Source organism: Tachypleus tridentatus, chromosome 8, assembly GCF_004210375.1.
Source record: "Tachypleus tridentatus isolate NWPU-2018 chromosome 8, ASM421037v1, whole genome shotgun sequence".
Taxonomy (NCBI): domain Eukaryota; kingdom Metazoa; phylum Arthropoda; class Merostomata; order Xiphosura; family Limulidae; genus Tachypleus; species Tachypleus tridentatus.
This window is the reverse complement of record NC_134832.1, coordinates 27,519,203-27,542,912: the sequence shown is the minus strand read 5'-3', so window position 1 is coordinate 27,542,912 and position 23,710 is coordinate 27,519,203. Positions and strand designations below refer to the sequence as shown.

The 23,710-nt window shown below is 32.0% G+C and overlaps 1 protein-coding gene across 1 annotated transcript in view; it reads right to left on the bottom strand.

Annotated features, from left to right (window-relative positions):
• Positions 1 to 13,237, bottom strand: part of DCTN5-p25 (Dynactin 5, p25 subunit) — a 31,388-nt gene extending 18,151 nt beyond the window's left edge. Inside the window, exons 1-3 of the mRNA XM_076447865.1 lie at positions 13,046 to 13,237; positions 1,845 to 1,913; positions 1,461 to 1,579 (exon numbers count right to left, since the gene is read on the bottom strand). Of these exons, the coding sequence (XP_076303980.1) occupies positions 1,461 to 1,579; positions 1,845 to 1,913; positions 13,046 to 13,093 (236 nt within the window). The 5' untranslated portion in view covers positions 13,094 to 13,237. The remainder of the gene's footprint in view (positions 1 to 1,460; positions 1,580 to 1,844; positions 1,914 to 13,045) is intronic.
• Between the last annotated feature and the right edge of the window lie 10,473 nt (positions 13,238 to 23,710).

Genomic DNA, 23,710 nt, shown 5'->3' with positions numbered 1-23,710 from the left:
TTTTATTTTTTGCTGAGCTAGCTTGCAAACCTGCCCACTACTCCATTCATTTGAAACCTCTTGTCTACTTATACCTAATTTACTTAGGTACCTGTTTATAACCAACATAAATAGTATATTCCACATCCATACTGTTGACAGTTGCTAATAACTGACTTGAAAGGGAAACTTGTACATGACCAGATTTTAAAGAACTTTGAGAAGTCCTTCCTCTGAACAGAAATGAAAGTTTTAAACCCACATAAAGCTTAGTTGGAACACCAGATAAATTACAATGGTTTTATATATGGTGTTATACTAATATGATAATTTTTTGTTTTCTAAAATGCATCTTTGGAATCAACAAAACCTGCTTTTCCCTTTACTGGAGAGAATAAATGAGGCTTAGCAAGTATGACATAAGAGCAAAAGCCAATTATGTATCATCATAAGAACTAGAAATCATTGTTTTACTATATATATTTATTTATTGTTATATTTTAAAAAATATAACTAAATAGCAAGCATTTATGGTTAAATTGTAAAGATATATATGTTCACACACTTTGTACACCTATACTGCTAAATTCTTACTATTCCAAATATCCAACAAGTTCATTGGATCAGACCAAACTTTATGCAGAGCCTTATCAAAAACATTTTCTTACATTTTTATTACCCTAGACAATTATCATTGTAACCACTGTATTATAAAGAATCCAATGAAACCTCTCCCACTATGTTTTCTGAACCAGGATTACTATAAACTTTCCGTGAAAGTGCTGGTAATTGTACCAGCTACGGGTGGTGGTGTATTAAAATGTCATCTAAACACTCTAACGACAGGAGTGGTGATTCATTGCTTTGTAATAGCCAGGTTTCAATTTCAGCTGCTAATAGTAAAATAAACATAAGAAATAGATGTTAGAAGCAGAAACTCTCAGGGGGAGTTTTATGGTGGTGATGAAAGAGGTTAAATTAATTGGCCTTGTATACAGTTATGGTAGAGAAAATAATAGATAAAAATAGAATTTTTTCTGAAAAAAAAAGTTTGATATTTATTTAGGAGGTTTTAAATTGTATAGAAATCTGAAAATTTTTAGATGGAAAAATGTGTGCTAATCTCACCATGAAAATCATTTTGTACTCAGAGCAGCCAACATAAGGCTCAATATACAGAAAAACTTGTATTAAAAATATTCTATCTAAAATTCTGATTTTTTTTGTCCAGAAAAGAATCATAATGCTTATTAAGAGATTTTGTTAAAAGTTATAGTATGGAAACTGATGGTTTTTGAGTTATGTGGTTAATGTAATCCACTGAGTTAGTAATGCAAGAGTTAATTATGATAGATGAACAACAATGCAACATGTAAATTATTAAAAGCTAATTTTGGAGAAACCTGACCATTCCAAAACAAAAAAACAAACAATATGGGGATTGTTTCTTCCTACCTGACTTCATCAGGTTTTGAACTTACCCTTTGCTAAATTTTTTGAAAGGTGGTCGAATGACTGCTCGTCTACCAATAACACAATGTCGACCTATTCTAACATTGGCAAGGTCTCCACGAATAATGCATTCTGACTGGATAATAGTCTATAAAATCACAGATGAAGAATTTTAAAAGTTTCAGTATATTCCTAGTCAATATTTTAGTCTTCAATTATCCTAAATGTTTAAAGAGTTTAAATTATCCTAAAATGAAATTTGAAGTTTAGCAGTATGATTTTGTGTGTTAAATAACAACATTAAGTTATTTTTTCACCTTAAAAATTTATCCATTTAATTACTACACAAAGAAAAATCTGAGCAACAGTATCAAAAGAAAATGAAAAACCATCAATTTAAAAATTCTACTTACTTTACCATTTAGGACAATATTTTGACTACCACATAATACAGAATGACGGCTGACTTTGTTTCCAGAAGCCTAAAAATAAAAATAACAGTCACTTATACAGTTTGATAGTAATCTTTCACTAAATCAGAATTTATATTCTGATAACAGTCCAATTACATCAGAAACTCCAAGTCATAAAAAATATCTTTCACCATTTTAGTCTTTCAAAAATTCCACTAACTTTAGTTTTCTATGCCAAGTGATTTAACCTCATGGGAAACACTGAAACTTAGCACTTACTTGAATAAAAATATTTGTAGTAGAAAGCCCAAACATTATTTTTACTAAAGCTTAGATATACTGTTTCATGTTTTTAAAAAGAAAGTTCTACAAAATATTTCAAAACCAGATTAATGACATTTCTAATGTTTTTATTTAGTACTATGAGCAGCATGAAGTTAAATGTTTTATTACTGTTTGCTTTTATAAAATAGGATAGACAGGATATTAGTAATATGGTTAATCTTGACCACTGGATGGAAAATATTGGATATTAATTATGGAGGAATTAATTATATTATGATGAATATGAATAATAAAAACAGACAGATAAAGCTCTCAGAATAGACAATTTTTTCCACAGTTTGAAAGAAAGCTCAAGATCAGATATTTGAGCCTCTATTTTATTTTTTGGTCTATTGACAATGGGCATATCAGACTGAGGTTTAGACATTTACTAACATTACTCTTAATGTTACAAATGGGTTGTAAGAGCTGCCCTGAAAATTATAAACTAACTAGTCTCACTTCTGTTCTAGGAAAAAATTCAGAGAATTTGACAAGTGAATTTTTTACAAAATCCTCCAGTTAAATATATCATCAGGAAAAGCTAATATGGATTCACTCAAGGAAACTCTTGTTTCACTAATCTAATGATAATTTTTTTAATGATGGAAAGGGTGTAGACTTGAGTGTACTTTGATTAGCAAAGAGTTACTGAAACTAAAGATTAGCTAAATACATCACATCAGTTGAGGTTCGATTAAGCGATGGTAAGGTGAAACAAAAATTTAATAATGTTGTCCAGCAAAACTGGACTTTCATAAGTAATGGTGAACCTGAGGATTAAGTGCTTGGGCTTTTTATTTATTGACATTTACAAGATCATGAATAGTAAAGTTAAATATCTGTTACTATAATGAAGACATGTATGTGCTATAAAGCAGTGTGATTTAATTGGTAATTAAACTGAACAAACAACTGGTAAATTACTTTAATTCTAACAAATGCAATGTAACATATCTGAAAAACAATTATAATTAGAATCACACATTCATCATACAGAAATCTAATGCATAGTACAGATGAAAAAAAACTTATAGCATAGAAAAGTAACTCAAGCCACTAAGACAGAGCTCTGTTTCTAATAATAAAACTAGCAAATGCATTATTTCAAACGTAGAGTTGAGTGTTTCACCTAGCTATTCTTACCATTCCATTTAGCTATTTTCCATGGGCAATGCAGCATCCCCTGAAAATATTGCATATGTGCTTCTATAAAAGCTGTACTACCCAACATGATAGAACCTTGCTAACACTAAGACTCAGTGATGGTGAGAAAACCCACTTATAGAGAAAAATATATATGCAAAAATGGCTGCTTTGGGTTGAGAAAATTTTTATGTAGAGGAGCAAACAATGTTTTGACCTTCTGACCTGATGATGACTGAAAGTCAAAACGTTGTTCGCTCCTCTACATAAAAATTTTCTCAACCCAAACCAGCCGTCTTTACATATATATTTTTAACACTAAGGCTGCTTACAGTAATTCATACATAAATGAAAGCTCCATCAAAAGTAGTCAAAGATAAGAAGGATGAACCTGACAGAGTTGGTTGTTGAAAAAGATACTCCAGAAGACGAGAATGATAAGTACGTAATAGGAAAGACTTCTCCAGCTGGAAAATCAAACCATCCATGTTGTATGGGTAAGAAGCAGATGAGTATTAGGAGAACTCCAGTACTGAATGAGCTAACAGAAGCAAAAAATCCCTCATTATGCTGATATCAAGTAAAATTCTGATCTCCTAACAAAAGACATAAGATCTAAAATAAGGCCAAAGAGTAAGGTGCAAAACTGGTACTCAACAAATCTAAGATAGCATCACAAGAAATGAAAAATAGTAATGTGGATATAAGAATAAGAAATGTCTACCTTGGACATTCTCAATTTCTGGAAAAATGGCCCACCAGAGTGTGATAAACAATAATGTAGTTAAGCAGGAAAGAGCCAAGAACTGACTGAGGCTAAACAGATTGATTACAGAACCCCAATCAGCATCAAGAATACATTTCTAATGAAGGAATCATTGGGATAGAAGAGGTAAATGATGAGAAGGTGCCAGATATAGAGCATGAATAAAAAATGCAATGGCTCAGAATGAGACAAATGAACTGACAAAAAAATATGAAATAGAGCATCACAGTTAACCTTGCATGACACTAAAGTCACAGAAGTACCCCACTCCTCAAAGAAAAATGAAATAGTGAAGAATAAGAGCTGGTCATAAATCAAGAGTAGAAGTAAACAGAAACAAACTTGGTATGAGACAGTGACCTACCCCAGAAGATCCCAACAGCAAAGAAGCTACATACGTGTGAAAAGAACAAAGATGGGAATCACACAAACATGGAGGAAAAGATGGAGAAGGTATCCCTAAGAATAAGATGGAAAACCTCAAAAAATGACTGTCAAAAGAGGAAAATGAAGACTGTAAAACTTAACAAGAAATTAAAAAATGGTGTTAGTAGGGTCCACCTTATAAAGAGGCAACAGAGATTCTAAGTGCAGAGAATTAAAAAACAAAAGACAATCCACCTGATGATAAGCTAAGGTAAAATGAACCAAAGCTCATAGAGAACAGGGTATTCCAGAACTCTCTCTCAAAAGAAAAACAAAAAAGCCCAGCATGAGCCATAATATCTGGAAAATGACTGGGGAACAAATGACCACGGAACATGTTTAGAAAGGGTTGATGCAAACCTAGCATACTACAATACAGAGGTCTGGGAAAGCAAGGAATAAACAGGTGGAAGAAAAATGTCAAAATCTACATTGTCCCAAAGAGGTTCATAGGTTTTGGAGTGAAATGAACAATAATGGAAGAAAGTTAGACAGGCCCTAGTCCTATAGGTTCTCACAAACCTAATTAATTGTAAGTAGAAAATATACATAATTACAAAAATGAAATAGTTTTTATATTCTTAAATTAAATACACGTGTATTGACAATAACAATTTATTAGTTGATATTTATTGAAGGAAACAATAAATTTAACCTAATTTATGACTTATCAGTAAAATAAATGATAATGAAAGCCAAAAATAACAAAGAAGCTTGTAAACCCGGATCTAACATTATAGTGCGAAGAAAGTTTTCTGTTAGATCTTTCTGATACAAACTTTAAAATAAGTATTTTCAAATTTAACTAAACTTACATCATTGAACCCAAATAACAATAAATAATGACAACGATATAAAAAAATTTTCTACAATCTAGAAAAGATTATTTGTTCAAAATCAACAGAATGTATTCAAAACATGTGGACTCCCAAGCTCGAGGCCCATTGAAGGTCATATCTTTCAACATATGAAAACCAACAATTCCTCTGTTAAGTACCATTAAATGAAGCTGTAAGCATGCTAGAAGTATATGATACCATGTTCAAAGAGGAAACATCAACTTTGGTGAAAGTAAAAAAGAAATGTAAAGATCAATAAAGGTAAGTGACTTTTTCAAACTGTTGAAGTAGGGAGGGGGAACAGAAAAGATATTTCCACTTGCAGGAACAGAACACAAACAAAAAATATGATGATGATGGCACTGCTAAATGAGAACTGATAGTTCAGTGAAATCAAATAGAGGGTGTCATGTGCATCAGGAGGGTTGCTGCACAATGATTTACATGGGAGACGCAGTTGAACTACATCAACTGTGAGCTACACAGGATCTCAAGGATTGTGGCATAAGAATAACTTTTGCACTTAGAGGACAACATTGAACAAGAATAGCTACATCTGTGAGGGCATATTGGAATTTTACTTTGCATAATCTAATTTGAATATCTTCCCCACTATAGCATGTATAGGTTGGTCATGTACCAATGTATCCATCATTATACATGTAGTGTTAGATAAAATAACTAGCAAGAGATTTCACATCTACAATAAGTTCAGCAAACATCTCATCTTTTCTTCTCATTTATTCTGCTCTTAAATGTTGTTTAAGAAATTCCATTTTAATTTAATACTTCAACTCTATTTCAGAAGGCAGTAATTAATGCCTGGTATTCGTTAGAAAGCTGCTGACACTGGCACTTTTGAATAAATACCAAAATTAACAGCTTGCTGTTTATTATTCTATCCATTCATTTGAAAAATTATTTCAAACTCCACCTGATATATGCCTCATAAGGTACCTTTCATTCAGTCTGTTGGTTTCCCAAACAATTATTGTTATTAAACTGGTCTACTAAATTTCACAACTTGATGAATTAGTGGTGTAACTCCAGTACCCCAGGAAGGTTAATGTTAACTTTTTTAACAGCATTGGTTTAAATGCTTAACATACTTATTTTTAATTTTTATTATTATGCTTTTATTATGAAGATTATTTTATATTGTCTTAGTATATGGACTTAGGACAAACGTAAAACACCCTAAGCAGGTCAAAGCTAATGAGATACTATTGGGAATACTGCTGAAATTATCACCATTGATGCTAATCAATTGTGTGTTTTCTTATAGCAAAGCCACATCGAGCTATTTGCTGAGCTCACCAAGGGGAATCAAACCCCTGATTTTAGCATTGTAAACCCATAGACTTACTGCTGTACTAGCAGGGGGCTGGTAATCAATTGATGAAACAAAGCATTCTAATATGGTAAGAGCAGTATAATTAATTTATGATCATGTAGGTAGTTTGCTTTGAAGAGAAGTCAATGTCTTTAAGAATTTCATTAATTTTTATTAGAATCTTTCTGCATATCTATAACTTTTGGTTTTATTATATACATTTTCAAATCTATTTTCTGTAAAATTTGTTAGTATTTGCAATTCTTTTGTAAATTTTATGTTTTATTCTTATTATCCTCTTACATTGTTTTTTTTTTCATTTTCTATCCATTTCTTATAATTTTCTTTCACTCATACTGACCATTTTTTAACATTTTAGCTCATTATTCTCTAGATCTTTTAATTTTCTTTCATTGCCTTTTCACTGTTTTATCACTACAGCAAACTTTCAGTATCACTTCAAACACATTTAATATTGAAGTTATGCCTTGATTTTTACCAAAATGTTCCCCACTTCTGACATTAGTTGTGATGGTTTCTGTTGTTGGACAAGTTCTATTTAAATTAGTAGGTAAAAAGAAGAATAAAAAGGTCAGTCCACATAGCATGTGTTTTGTTTCTTGAAGTTCAAGTTCCACATAACTAACAATAAGCCTAACTTCACATGGGTTCGTTAATCAATTATTTGCTGACTTATCTCATACACAAACACAGAGTAACTCTTAGCTATTTCAGTCTTTTCATGGGTTAGAATAATAGTCCTAAATTCAACACCTGGATTGCTTTGAAATACAATACATGTATTTAATAACATAATATTCAGTCACAGTTATGAATTTCAATCTAAAGGTTCACCTTTTTTCATATTACACTGTTACAAGGAAGGATACACAAATCAACTAATTCTTAAAAAAAAAAAAGCAATTTAATGGTTCTCAGTTCAAGCTTGTAAATGCAATTGTATGTCTAAATCACCATGGTACAGCACTTCTGGAAGTTTGTTGAAGTTTTTTTTCTGATCTCTTATCATTTCATTTTACAAAACTAAACTTACACACATGGGCATTTGCGGTGATTTTTCATGATGAAAAAGCTGTGTGAAATTGTGATTTGTATACAAAATTCATATTCATATGCTGAATGAATAAAGAAAGAATTATTTTTCGTATTTTCCAGTTAGAGGAAAGTGCCCCATCTTGCCTCCCTGTTGATGCCAATGCTTATACAAACATTACCATGAGAAAATACACTGAACAGAACTTGGGTATGAGAAGGCTGCCTAGATCTCCCCAAAGTTTCAGGGGCCAAAAATGATTTTAACAGTTTCAGAAAATAAAAAATGACTTCTTCCATTTATTTTTAGCATAAGTAATAAGTACTTCAAACTTAATAATTAACAAAACTTTAAACTTTAAAAAAGACATTACATACATCAAGAAATAAAATTGAAAACTCTATAGAGAATGTCACATTTTCTCTTTCAGAACAAAATCTTATGAATACTGAAATGCAATAAAATAGATTTTAGTAAATTCTGATTTAATACTACTACTACTAATAATAAGGTAGCTTCATCTGTTCTATCCTTGTATCCCATTAGAAAAACATCTTAGAAGTATTAAGAGTGTTACCTAACACCTAGTGTAAACTAGAAGTTTTCAAAATATAATATTTAAGATGTAAATGTTCTGGAGAAGGAAGTAAAGAAGCTTACAGTTACTACTCAAGTTATGCAATATATTCTTTCAATAATGTATCTATGTTTTACCTGCATTAAAATTTATATCAAAGATGTAGGGCAACACATGCAGATAAGTTGAAACAATAATTAATAAAAAAGTTCACATTAACACTGTTGCATACCTATAATTAATCATCTTGCTCAACAAACACATCAGCATCAAATACTGACAGTTTATAGTTCACTGGTATGAACAGTAATCAACTAATATTGTATTTCTAAATATATAGTTTGAATTTAATATTTAAAATATTTTTCTGCTGCATGTATTATGAATGTCTGGCACCAAAATCATATTTTCTTTCCTGAATGCCATAAGCCAATGTTTCTGTAGCTCTCTTTCTTGGTTTCTTTCTTTTGCTTGTTAAATTTTCCTCTTCCTCTATATACAGTGTCCAATTTCTTTATGATTGTGGCTTTGCTCTCTAACTTTATAGTCACAAATTTGAACTTATTTTTCTGATGCAGAAACTCCTTTAGTTCTATATACTATGGGCTTATTGCAGGTTATATGCCAGACCTTCATTGGCTTTTCAACCTCATGATAAGTATTATTTTTCAGTTCATTTTACAAGTTTTACCAAAACTTGTATTTCCTCCAATTTTAAGCTTAACTTCCAGAGCTACAGTTGAAAAATAAGAAGGTGATGGAAAAACAAGAAAACAGTGTATGTTAGTTTGATATAGAATGACAATTAAGGTCCAAATGAATGTTGAATATAGTTATTTCAGATCCAGGTAAATCCGTAATGAAAGGGAAAATTCATACTTATTCAATAAAGAAACACTGAATTGGGGTGCAAAAAGAGACTTTCATATTTCTTCCAATTTTTATTACAAAACGGTTTAAATTTTGTGGTTTTAATATAAAGCTGAAGAACAACAAGGAACCATTTGGTTTTTTATAAGCTGCTCCAACAACTAAACCTTGACAAGAACCTCAAAGCCAGCCCATATTATTTACTTACTTATCAAGCCTCCCTTTGAAATACTAGTAGTCAGTATGTTAAGGGAGTCTTTTCTTAAATTTACTATTTCTGATACATGATATTTATTTGCAGACTCACCAATTTCTCAAAATTTATTTTCCACTTCATTGTAAATTATTTGGGCTTTACCCTAACTTATAGTTCACACAGGTATTACCAAATTCATTATCTTTGTAATACGGTCATCACTCCACATTGTTAATGGTGCTTTATCGTACAATACAGTTAATAAACTGACAGCAGTACTTCAATCCCATGATATAATGACAATTTTTGGAATTACAAGCTGCAGGTAAAAGGCAAAATGGGCCTGCTTTAAGATGACAATGAGGGAGGTATATAAACTGAGATAAATTAAATAATCAGTAGGATGAAGATAATTTTATTATGCAATGTTAAAATCTGTGGCAAAAACAACATAAAAAAGAACACATCACAGAATTTCTTTCTTTCTTCAGAGATACTTACTGATTTTATCTGTGACACTAGAATATCAATGTTAGTTTAATCTAGCTAAACACAATTAAGAACTGCTCATGTAAACACTACATACAGACTGTTAAGGATACTGATGATGTTTATGCATTACCATTTTATCATATTTAATGGAGAGAATGTTAGAACTATAAGACACAAACACAGATTTTGGTATTGTACAAATTATCTTCAGTTGAAACAGTTCTGTTTTTCTAAACAGGGCGGTTGGCTGTTGGAATGAACTGTTTTCACATGTATCAGAAATAGTAAATTTAAGAAAAGACTCCCTTAACATACTGACTACTAGTATTTCAAAGGGAGGCTTGATAAGTAAGTAAATGATATGGGCTGGCTTTGAGGTTCTTGTCAAGGTTTAGTTGTTGGAGCAGCTTATAAAAAAACCAAATGGTTCCTTGTTGTTCTTCAGCTTTATATTAAAACCACAAAATTTAAACCGTTTTGTAATAAAAATTGGAAGAAATATGAAAGTCTCTTTTTGCACCCCAATTCAGTGTTTCTTTATTGAATAAGTATGAATTTTCCCTTTCATTACGGATTTACCTGGATCTGAAATAACTATATTCAACATTCATTTGGACCTTAATTGTTATTCTATATCAAACTAACATACACTGTTTTCTTGTTTTTCCATCACCTTCTCATTTTTCAACTGTAGCTCTGGAAGTTAAGCTTAAAATTGCATGAAATACAAGTTTTGCTAAAACGTGTAAAATGAACTGAAAAATAGTAATTATTCATTAGAGAAAGCAGAATGCAGAGTAATAACAAACACTGCCATATAAATAAGTATATAAACTCCTGTATTGTATAGTTAAAATATGTGGAGAAAATACAGAGAAATATGGAAAATTACAGTAACTTATAGTGAAAATGGGCTAAAATATATGGATACAGAAAGTAAAAGAGTCTGAAAAATCATAGGGATTATAAGGCTAGTGAGAGAATTGAAACAGGCCTATAAATATAACTTATATTCTATTAACTTTATGAATATTCAAAGTACTAGCAACAGAGTACTAGCACTACTGATAGTAGTGAGTTACCCACTACTAAGTCAACATTATTTTCTTCAGCCATGATAATTATTGGGTTTCCTCTATGTTAAATGTGTGATATAAAGTATGATAACCTAATATACTACTTAGTAATTAGTGCATAATCAAGGGCATTTATCAAATATTTGTCCAACTTACCAAATGACCCAACTTCCAAAGTCATTCCATAACATTAAATCCTCAAATACAGGTAGAAATATAAAAGAGCTTAGCACCATCAGCAAACTTCACTAATCTACAAATTATGCCTCTATAAATAGTGACAGAGGATGCATGAATGACCACAGAGTATATTGTAGCTGGAAAATGACTACATGACCATTATGCAGATAATACTATTACAAAATAGGAACATTAAATACTATTAATTGGAACTATGCAAGATGCTTCTTTGCAAAATCTACAAAAGCAGACAACAGTTAATATTTATTTATTCTTACTTGTGTGAAAAAATTTCTACAGAATGTTTTATTTCACAAGAAAAACATACAATCAAGAAAAAGACGTTAATAAGAAAAAGTTGACTGTCACGTTTCTTTTGTTTGTTTGAATACTGGATAATGCAATATTAATATCACAAATGCCTTTGCCTATTTGTTAGTTCTGTGAAACATGAATACTTAATGGCACGTGAAAAACTAGATCATACCTACACTATGTATATAGCAGTTTAAACAATAGATACATGGTCACTGTGTATATAACAGTTTAAACAGCAGGTATGTGATAACTGCATACACAGCATTTTAAACGGTAGGTACATGATAACTGTATATATAGCATTTTAAACACTATGTGCATCTACAACCAATTTTAACTGTGTTTCCTCAACCCCTTAAAATGATTTTATTAGGTAGCCTAAGAAAGAACAGTAGGAATGATCATCAGTGTAGATAATCTAGGACTGTAAAATCTTGGATGGTGAACTGTTGTTCTTAATGATGTATTATTAAACTTCATACAGAGTAAATCCAGATCATCCAGTAATATATAACTGGTGCAAGCAATTATCTGGGTGATCCACCACTTGTAAATTCACTACTACATGACAATATATTATCAGTCAAATGATAGTCAAGATGACAATTGAGAATTTTTATTAGAATTCTCCATCTACTGTTGTACTGAGTTTATTACTTATATAAGTTCAATAGTTGTTTTCAGTATTTCATGGTATATAATTTGTCAAAATTGATCTATTAGCTTATCAGAAATTGTGTTAGTCATTTGTCATAGTACTATTTTGATCAGTTTTCAAAATAGTACACTTCTGACTCTGCATGCTCAACTATACTATTGAAACCTATGGAGAAAAGTATGGAACCTGTTATGTGCTATAAATATATTAACAAGAAACTACTCTTTCTTCATTAATATATAACAAAAACATTTAAGTTGATTCATAAATTCTATAATTTTTGAAGACTATTGTTTTGTTTTTCTTTTCTTACTTCAAAAACATTACTCTTTTATACACAATAAAAAATATTAAAAATTATGAGCTTTTAAATGAGTAAATAATGGAAATACTGCTACATCAATCCTATATTAAGCTCATTTTCAAAAAAAAATCCTATGGGCTGTCTTCAAGTTGAACTTAGAATTTAATAAAAGCTTGAGGAATTAAAAAGAAAAAAAACACGTAGATTTTTAATGTTTGGTAGCAATACTAACACGTCAAACAATTTTGATCATTTATCTTTTACAATGAGTTGTATATTTCATTTTCCTTTCTAGTAAACTGATGTTTACTCTTTATTATACGCACATTATCATTAACGTACAAATGCTAAGTAAATACTGATTTTTGTATTTAAATTACACAATACAATATTTACAATTACGTAGTAATTTCTACTATAAGATCTTACAAAAAATCTTCAAAATAATTAAACTGAATAATAATTTGTCTTACTCTTATTTATGAGTAACAAAGGTAGGCAAAATTAGTAACGATAACATAGCAATAAGCCAATGAAAACTTAAGAGAGGTATTCAACTTGGAATGGAAACGGTAAGTGAGCATTGTATTTGTAATTTATGAAATGTATTTGTAACTTTGTGGTACGCAAAATCTAACTTACCGTTTCAATATATTCATGTTTATTGTACAGATTATCAGGAAGTTCCATGGAGAAAAACTATGCTTACACGTATAACACAAATAAAAGCCCAGTCTATATAAAATTATCTTAAAAGTTAAATTGTATTGTAATCAATCACCAGAAAACAGTTTTGATGTTTACATAATGGCGAACACTAATAAAGTAAGAGGGATCGTCATAAATATTGGGTATATCATTTAACTAAAATTTTAAAAGTAAAATATATTTTTTGTACTGAAAATAAACAAACACAAAAATAATTTCAATACGTCAAAATAATTAAATATTCAATATTTATATTACCTTTTAAACTGTGAACAATGCATAATTCGCAATTATTTTAACAAAACCACCATTCTATATAAATAAAATGCACCATACCTTGCACATTACGCCTTCAAATACGTTTGATAGAATATGTTATTTGTTTTTGTGTAGAATGCACAGAAGTACAATAACTACACAGAATAGGTGGTTATGGCGCTTGACTTACTATCTATGGTCATGGCCTCGAATCCCCATCCCACTAAACGTGCTCGCTTTTTCAGCCGTGGGGGCTTTATAATGTTACAGTCAATCCCACTATTAGTTGGTAAAAGAGTAGTTCAAGAATTGGCTGTGGGTGGTGGTGATTAGTTGCATTCTCTCTAGTTTTCACTGCTAAATTTGGGACTGATAGCGCACATAGCCCTGGTGTAGCTTTGTGCAAAATATAAACAAACATTTTATTGTCTTGAATGTTTTACATGTTCTATAATAATTTCTGTTCGCTGAATCTGAAAATTATATCCATTTTTCCATTATGTACAGATTTTTGACAACACGTCATAAATGAATCATTTTCATTGAAATCAGTTCACGTTTTTTTGCGTTTGTATGTATGTGTGTGCTGTTAGTTAAGCAAAAAACGAAACAATGGGCTATCTGCACTCTGTCTACCACGTCTATCGAAACCCGATTTCTAGCGCTGTAAGTACGCAAACTTACATACAGCTGTGTCACTAGGAGCCACAGTTTGTTATGCTTAAAATATTGATAACAACTGGCTATAGATTTCTCTAGACCAATCGCGACGTGAGAGTCTTATCGATTGCTGTAGATCCCACTAGCAAATATAAACTGTTAACACGCCGCATGACTGTCATTTCTGGGTAGTATTTGTTAATGCTTTTACTTTAATATTTTTTTTCAGTGTTATTTATTCATTATGACAACAAAAGATTGTGTGCATGACCCAAATATAATAATAACAAATTTTCATTGGGGTAAAGGAAATAATAGCTTGATCTAAGTAACAGTTTTTTATTCCCGATTTGTAATTACTACTTAGATGATAGAAAAAATTAATATTATTTTCGAAATCTGTGTAGCTGAATTATTAAAACCAATATATATTTTATGAGTTTAAATTCGCATGCTTGTGCTATATGTGCAAAGTCATCTTTAGATTTAAACTGATATTTTATAGTTATGTTTCTGAGACGTTTTTGTTCGTGGACCATTTTTTTTTACAGACTACAATGGGATTTATACCTTATCCAATTACCCGTAATTACCCTCTAGTAGTACAGCGGTATGTGTCCAGACTTACAATTTTAGAAACCAGATTTCAATACATGGCTAGAAAGGTTAAGGCCTTCGACTCGTAATCTGCGGGTCGCGGGTTCGAAACCCATCGCACCAAGCATGCTCGTCCTTTCAGCTGTGCGAACGTTATAATGTGACGGTTAATTCCACTATTCGTTGGTAAAAAGAGTAGCCCAAGAGTTGGTGGTAAGTGGTGATGACTAGTTGCCTTCCCTCTAGTATTACACTGCAAAATTAGGGACAGCTAATAATTTACACTAAGTCTCTGCAGATCCTTGATACCAATTTCAATAGGAGCATTTTCACACTTCATTTCTAGCGCCTTTTAAACACATAAGTATCCAGCTATTGAAAGGAATGTGGGGATGGTGAAGTGCTTCAGAATGTATACGACAGTGAAAGTAATAAATGTCATCATTCTTTCTGCCCAGTGGTATCTTTTCATCTCCTCCTAACAAGCCCTCTAACAAGTCTAATTAATACAGCTTTGTCATCATGTTGTGCGGTGCAGATATTTACCATGAGGATTTTTCTGCACTTTTCTTGATAACTAAATAATTGGCTACAAACTTGTATATTTTTTCTGAGTATTTTTAATTAACTATAGTTCTTGTGGGTGTCACATTTTGGACTACATTCTAAAGTACTTTGAATTAGTGATCTTTACTATCTTGTGCTTCATCTTTTGAAGATGTTTACATTTGTTTTTTTAAATTAATGTATAGTTCTCTCCAGGATGGTGTACAATGTTAAACTGATACTTCTAAACTATCTGTAGCTATCTTACTATTAGACCTTTTTGATTATAACAACTCGCCAACAACTTTAAAGCTGGATGACTGTTTGTAATGTAAACGCTTTTCAAATAGCTAACCATGGAAATGACATAGGACTTGAACAACACTCAACAGTTCTTTCTTAACAGTACAATATCGCCTTTCTGCTGCATTCATTGCCTTGCTGAAGTTTGCAATTATATATACTTTTTTATTTTTGACTTATATTAACGCCAATTCCATTGGAAAGCTAGTAGCATCTTTATCTAAAATGAGTAAATCTTCAGTGTTTGAATATAGTAACCTAGGAATAGTAGTTAATTCTTTCTTCAGTGTATTGAATATTCTTCATAATCAGCAATCCAACAAAATGTTTTTGATTTTTCGAGTAATTGTATAGCGGACGAGAAATATATCTAAGATAAGTTTCCTGTTGATGAAACAATTTACAGTTCCCTGGATTAAGCTTTAGATTATCTTTTCTCAAATAACAAGACATTTCCTTAGTCCATCATAAGCATTATTAGAAATCTCCCCATGTGCAGTTATATCATTCAAGTAGATTAATACAGTAATTCAGGATACTTGAGAGAAATCATCAGTCATTGAAATATAGTAGGTAGCATTACATAACCGACATCTTAACACAGTGTATTAACATAATCATTTTCTTATAGTAAAGAAATCACTAACTTGCATTTAACAATGTTTACTCTTGACATCAATTGTTGAAAACCAAAAAGAGTATCCAACTTGAATACACCCTGACAGTGGATATATGATTCTTTATGACTTCATTCGCGTTTTCAAAGTCTTGAAAGAACTTTATGAATTAATCTTTCTTATTTGTAAGTACAATAGATGATTCCCCAAAATTATAATTTGATTCCACCACTAATTTTTACTTCTTGGCATTTCTTTCCTTGAAAGCCTCAAACTATTTAGCAAAATGAAGTCGTCAGGTTAGCTAACACATTTGGATTGTATTTCCTGTATCAATCTTATGAGATATTTTACTTGTTCGACCGAAGTCATGAAGATAACTTGTCCATAGTTTCAGTTATACAGTTCTTTTAAGGAGGGTGGTAAATTTTACTCACGTAAAGATTTGACATAAGATTTCCTACATTTTGCCTCAAAAGTAACTGTATTTTACGTTCTTTGATGTGGAAGCTTTTCCCTCACAGCTTCACAACTTGCAATGTCATTCAAACGTGACTCGAATCTCATTGTTTCTTACATTCATCGCCCTAATGATAACATTTTGTTGATGTTTTAATACTTCTGAATTTAATAATCCTTGCTCTTTGAAATGGTGCCCGGTGGGTGGTGATGACTAGCTGCCTTCCCTCTAGTCATACACTGCTAAATTAGGGACGGCTAGCACAGATAGCCCTCGAGTAGCTTTGTGCGAAATTCCAAAACAAACAAACAAAAAAACATTGAAATGGTGCCTTTAGTTATTTATTTACAACTAACTGGTTCAAATTCCCTCACCAACTTTAGAATTTCATTAAAAGTTAAACACATACCTTGCGTCAATTTAATTCTCATATTCTTGTTTGTTATGACCTCTATAAATTGTTCAGATGCCATAGAATAACTGATTTGATCTAAATAATCTGGGTGAAATAATAGGAAAGAGCTTAAAAATTTCTCACACGTTTGGCCATGTCTCTTTTCTTCTTTATAATTTGTTCTTAAACTTTGATTTATCTGCTTCCTGCTGGTGTAACACTCTAAACCTAGTGAGTATGGAAATGCTTGATAATTGTTATGGCTCTAAACTGGAAAGTTACGAATGTCATCAAAGCTGGCTCTTTTCTAATGGGCAGCAATATGAAGAGCGTTTGTTCGCTATTCCTCCCATTCCCCTGGAAAGGATTTCAAAATTAGTCTGATATTCCTCCCATAGTAACATTTCACAATAATTTGTTAATTTCTCAATTGGCCAATGCTTTTGAACTTGCCAGCTAAATTATGCAACTTGGTTTTATATAATCGTGGCTGGGTAATCTAAGAAAATCCTGCAGTCGAAGATGGTATAGCGATGGTGATAACAGGTGCAAACAAAATACGTTATCCTATTTCATACTTGTTAGTAATTGGTGTCTTAGGTTGGAGCTCTTAGGTAGATGCAGAAAGAAAAGTAAGTAACTTAATATTTGTATTTACCAATTTCTCCTAAATGTTGTATTATATAATTAATTTTTAGAATTTCTTCAAAGTTTGTCTGCACTTCTATTTTGTCATTTTAGCTTTTATTTACTTCGTCAATTCTACTATTATAATATCTCTGTAAATCTTCAAAAGCTTTATCGATTTTGATCATCAATCATATTTATTTTTTTGCTTTTAATTCTTCTTTAGATATTATGATTCTTTCATTATATTTTGTCTTAAATTCCTATCTATTTCCTCTCGATCATATTTTAATTTTTTATCTCATTTCTTTTGTTTTTATATTAATAGTCTCAGAATCTAGAATAAAATTCCGATTTCGTTTCTATCATAAAGTCTGAAATTTAAAGGAATGAAGACAATCCCAGTTCATTGAACTGCCGTATTAAAGTGGAATGTTGACTGTAATTCAGAATTTAATATAAATACACCAATATTTCATTAAAATATAAAAGCATGTTGTGCATAAAAAATCGGTTGACTTACAAAGGATTTGTACACAAGATATGCCTAAAATTAATGATGTAAGTTTGACTCAGACTCTGACAAGTCAAAGTAAAAAGTGATGTTTGTATAAAGGCTGAAAATACTTTTATCCTTTATATAGTTTGTACATTATATCTCCAGCTCTCTCATGGTCAGAAGAATCACTTTCATTAATGTTTAAATTTCGTCATTGAGATATTCAACAGGCTTGTGAATATTTCATGGAAATGACTGTGAAAACAAAAAGTCATATGATGGTAGAGGAGAGAAAAATATAGTTTAAATGGTGTTTATGAGAACACAATTTGATCTGTAACACTGACATAGTCTTAACATGGATTTTCTCAAGAGCACAGTGTAAGTCTATTTTAATTGAATAAAGTTGAAATAACTCTGAAGCAGTGGAATTATCAATAGTAAATGAATTCTGCCACTAAAGAGTTAGATATAAAGTGTATACATGTTATGCTTGCTGAAAAAGATGTGCGAAGATAAACCACATGACTGGTACAGGTTCTTGTAGTCAGCATTTTTTGCATACCAAGAAATCCAGAAAGTGAGTATAGGATTTTTACTGTACAGAATAACAATACAAGGTCTAATGCTAGTAAGGAAAAAACTGTGGACAAGAGACGAAGAATCAGAAGTGAGAAACACATACCAGTATATGTTAAACCTGAGAAACTGACTGGTGGAGACCTGTTTACATGTTTGAGAAAGTTTGTATACAACTCAAGGCAGTTCAAAACATTTCAATGACAAGAAGTTTAGGGACTGACGTTTCAAGGTCGGACAGAAGGTTTCTGCTACCTACAGTCAAAAACAAACTCAATGTGTAGCGTAAACGACCATTTGAATTGAAGGAAGTGGTCAACAGAAGGTATGCTGTATAAGATGAAAGAGAACAAAAAGACTGAGAGCTACCACACCAGTCTGTTGAAGAGCTACTTTTACAGGGAAGAAGACCTAATATGTGCAGCTATTGAGGCAATAATTGACATTGCAGCTGTGGTTGCCATAGGTGCAGAGCCAGAAGAGAAAGGCTTTGTTATAGAAAATGAAGACTTATTAGACCTAAGACAGCTCGATTAGAGATAAGACATGTACAGACGTTAACATCAGTGAACAAATGAATATAAGTAGAAGAAAGAACTGTAAGATCTACTTTGCCAGTACACAGATGCCTTCACGGATAAACCGGGCAAGACAGACTTTGTGTAATATGAGACTGAGACCACGACAAGGGATGCAATCAAGGTGAAGCTCTACCAGGTGCCTTATTCAATGAGAGACTTGATAAAACAAGAAGTCGGTATAACCAAAATTATTGGGCCTTAAAATTCAGCCAGTGATAACAGTAAAAAAAAAGAATAGCTCAACCCGCTTATGCAACGATTTCAGGAAGTTGAAGCTCGTGACAAAGTTTGACTCTTCATCAATAACCTTTATGAGGTCCATCCAGGTAAATAGTTTGTTCCCATCTACCTTTGCCATGATAACCTCATAAAGGTTATTGATGAAGAAAAAATCTAAAAAAAGATGAATGCTACAAGTTTGGGAGGATTTGAATTATGTTAATCAACTCAGCAGTGACATTCAACACATGATAAGGAAGATATTACACAAGTCACCAACATCGAGCATTATGTGGATGACACTATCACCCACCCACTCACCCAGATGGGAAGAAACTTGAAATAACTCAGAGTTCAGCTGGTCTGACCATCAATCTTCTTATATAGTAATAGCACAGCTGCTTATAGCATTTAATGTTTTCTACATAATATACACTCGTCTGTCGAAGCATTAGCATTTTTGGGTTGAAATAATCACATGCAAGGTGTTTGTCGACACTTTGTAATTGAAAGTCTGGAGCCATATTGCTACTGCCTGCAACACAGTACACTTGTTTTAAAGTAACATACTGAAGCAAGTTAAACATACATATAAATGTTTGTTATGCTATTGGTTATCATAGTTATTTCCAGCGCTTTAAATAATTGCCTCTTTTTCATCACAGTCCATACGGACAGGTTCAGTTACTTCTATGTGTGTACTACACGCTGGGTTGAGAATATTGAAAGTTAGGAAAAGTTCTACTTATGCCATTTATTTTTGTTTCACATGTGTGAGGTTATTGTATGATGATAATTATGAAATATGTAATGACAATCGGGTTGCTTAAGATAAGAACAATGCTATGATTTATCAAAAAATAGTGGAATCCTTTTAATTCGTTTATTGTTGAACAACTTCACAATGTTTCATTTACTATTTGAAAGAAGCTTCTGTAAATTTGCAAGGTACAAACCAAAACCTTGTTTCTGGTGTTTCCCATATAAAACAATGCTGTAAAGAATTGACTTCACTCAGAGTTAACGTACCTGATTATCACATCGCATCTTCAAGCATAGATGTAATACTGAAAATAAATCTAATATAAATATTAGTGTGCCACAAGTGAGTCAACAAACCCAAAGTGCAAATGCAAAGTATAGTTCCGCGGAAGATTACTTTAGGCAAACAGTAATCGTATCTTTCTTAACTACTTTATCTGTAATCTTTCCCCCCAGATTTATGCTAATTTAAAAAAAGTAGCATTAATTCAGAAACGTATGACATCGAAACTAATACAAAAGTTTTCTGTCTCTCATATCAGAACAAATTATATTTTTTTTATAGGGAATGTTTTTCAAATTCTGATATTTTTTATGATAAATTTCATTAATGGAAGACAAGATGGCTTCTATACCTCTCCTTTCTATATCCCCGTTGCGCCAAACATGCTCGCCCTTTCAGCCGTGGGAGCATTATAAATTGACGGTAAATCCCACTATTCGTTGGTAAAAGAGTAGCCCAAGAGTTGGCGGTGGGTGGTGATGACTAGCACAGATAACCCTCGAGTAGCTTTTTGCGAAATTCAAAAACAAACAAACAAACATATACCTCTCCAGCACATGCTCCAGACACTGTCTGACTGCTTGAAAGCGTCCTTCAATGTAACTAATATCTATACTTCACTGAAGCTTTTTACCACACTGATACTAAGTTTATGTTCAGGTGAATGTTCGACAACAGCTTTCCGCCAGTTGAATAATTACCTGAAACGTAAATAAGCCGAAGAAAGACTGAATACTCTAGCTTTCATACACAATCGCTGTAACATTGCTATAAACACTTAAACTGTATGTAAGTTATTTATGGTAAAACATACTTGAAGAATGGAGCATGCTAATATGTTATTTAAGTAGTGCATATATGTACGTATATCATATCTAATAATTTAATTAACTAATATACTATTGTTGTACAGAGTTATTTAAATTATTAATATAGTTGAACAACTAATAAATAGTCTGCATGTAGAAAATATAGTACTTTATTATAATAAAGGGTATGCATTTATTATGTTAGTTTAAGTTTAGCTCTCTATGTTGTGCAACAATGATGATTTGTTGACTTTTCATCAGATGTTTGTGAATTATACGTTAACAGCAATGTGGCCCGGCATGGCCAGGTGGGTCAAGGCGTTCGACTTGTAATTCGCGGGTTTGAATCCCAGTCGCACCAAACATGCTCGCTCTTTCAGCAGTGGGGGAGTTATAATGTGATGGTCAATCCCACTATTCGTTGGTAAAAGAGCAGCCCAAGAGTTGGCGGTGGGTGGTGATAACTAGCTACTTTCCCTCTAGTTTTACACTGCTAAATTAGGGACGGCTAGCGCAGATAGCTCCTGAATAGCTTTGCGCGAAATTCGAAAAACAAACATAACAGCAATGCAGTTGCTTAAGCTATATTTCGTACAAAGTTGCTTCCATATTTAATCACATATACCACGTATTGTTCAAATATTTTTCTGGGCGGAATATCCATAAACCTTTACAGCATTTGCTGATTGTACTTCGCACAACGTGTGTTGGCTTTTGATTTTACAAATTAGAAACATTGTGCATATGGGCCTGATTTTAGTTTTACTCTACCTGTTGTTTTTCGTAAAACTGTGATTTCTCTTTTTATGGAATAAAACAGCTTTAATGGATTTAATTTCTTTCTTCTTTCTCTGTCCTGTTTCATTTGTAAGGTTTAAAAGGCCTGTAGGTATCCCATACCAGCCGTTTTTACATTTATAAAAAGGTAAACTGTCATGTACGTGAACAATATGCCTCTAAAAAATCCAAATAATGGATACTCCTCACAGTTCACAATCTGTAGCAATCTGGAAAAGTGCACCAACATCAACCATAGCAGTCACAAACATACAACCACAATTAAATGGAATAAGTGAATATTGTCAAAAATATATAATAAAAATAAACACAACTAGTAGTATTCACTAAGTCAACTAAACATAAAAAAGCACAACCACAGATCTATGTGAATGGAGAACTACTCCAGACTGCTACATCTGCAAAATTTTTAGGACTTACGTTCGACTCAAAATTAACGTGGGTAAATCACATAAATAATATTACAACAAAAATTTGGCGAATAACAAATTATGGTAGAAGTCTGATTGCCAAAAACAGTGGAGCTACGGCAGACAACATCATAAAAATATATAAAATATACATTAGACCTGTCATTGAATATGTAGCCTCTGCATGGATAAACTTAAGCAAAAAACTATTTCAAACAAAACTACAAACAATACAAAATACACTACTCACAACAGCTTATAAAGTATCAAGAACAACATCATCAGAATTCATATATAAATACGCACACATAGAAACAATAGCAGATAGACTCCTACATAGTACTTGTTTGTTTGTTTGTTTTGGAATTTCGCACAAAGCTACTCGAGGGCTATCTGTGCTAGCCGTCCCTAATTTAGCAGTGTAAGACTAGAGGGAAGGCAGCTAGTCATCACCACCCAGCGCCAACTCTTGGGCTACTCTTTTACCAACGAATAGTGGGATTGACCATCACATTATAAGGCCCCCACGGCTGGGAGGGCGAGCATGCCTACATAGTACAGTTAATTATTTTGACAAAAACTGGGGAAAAAATGAACTAGTAAGCGAACTAGCAAGTACTCCATACATGATGAGTATAGTCCTAAACACCTTTCCCCAATGAATGTATATTTTCTAAATAGAAAAAAGAAAGCCACCTATAAACTAGACTCCATATTAGTTTAGGGGTTAATTACTAAACATTGAAAGGGTTTTTTATGTAAATGCTTTGTAGTTAATACCTAACTAGTGAAAGTGCAAATAATTATCGAATTATAAAGAGAAATGATTTATTTACACCAAGTGTATGTGTAGATTGTGCATGGACATTGCCTTGAAAGGGGCCTGAGTAAATGCGGGTTATTCTGACCCTCGTGTACAATGAATAAATACACTTGACAGTTGCAAAACCAAAATTTAAAGGAAGGAGGAAGAGGGCGACGAAACCTGACTCTCCTGGGTATATAAACATCAATACCCAAATATCTATAAAAGAGAGAGAGCGAAAGGTAAACTAGGATAAAGATAACAGACAAAGTCAGATTTTTTTTTTTTTTTGGTGATATTGTTACATATCTAATAGTGTGAATGTTAAAGTCGATTATATTTGAATTTATTAAATATTATTTTAAAATTAAGACTAAATGTCATTGTTAGTG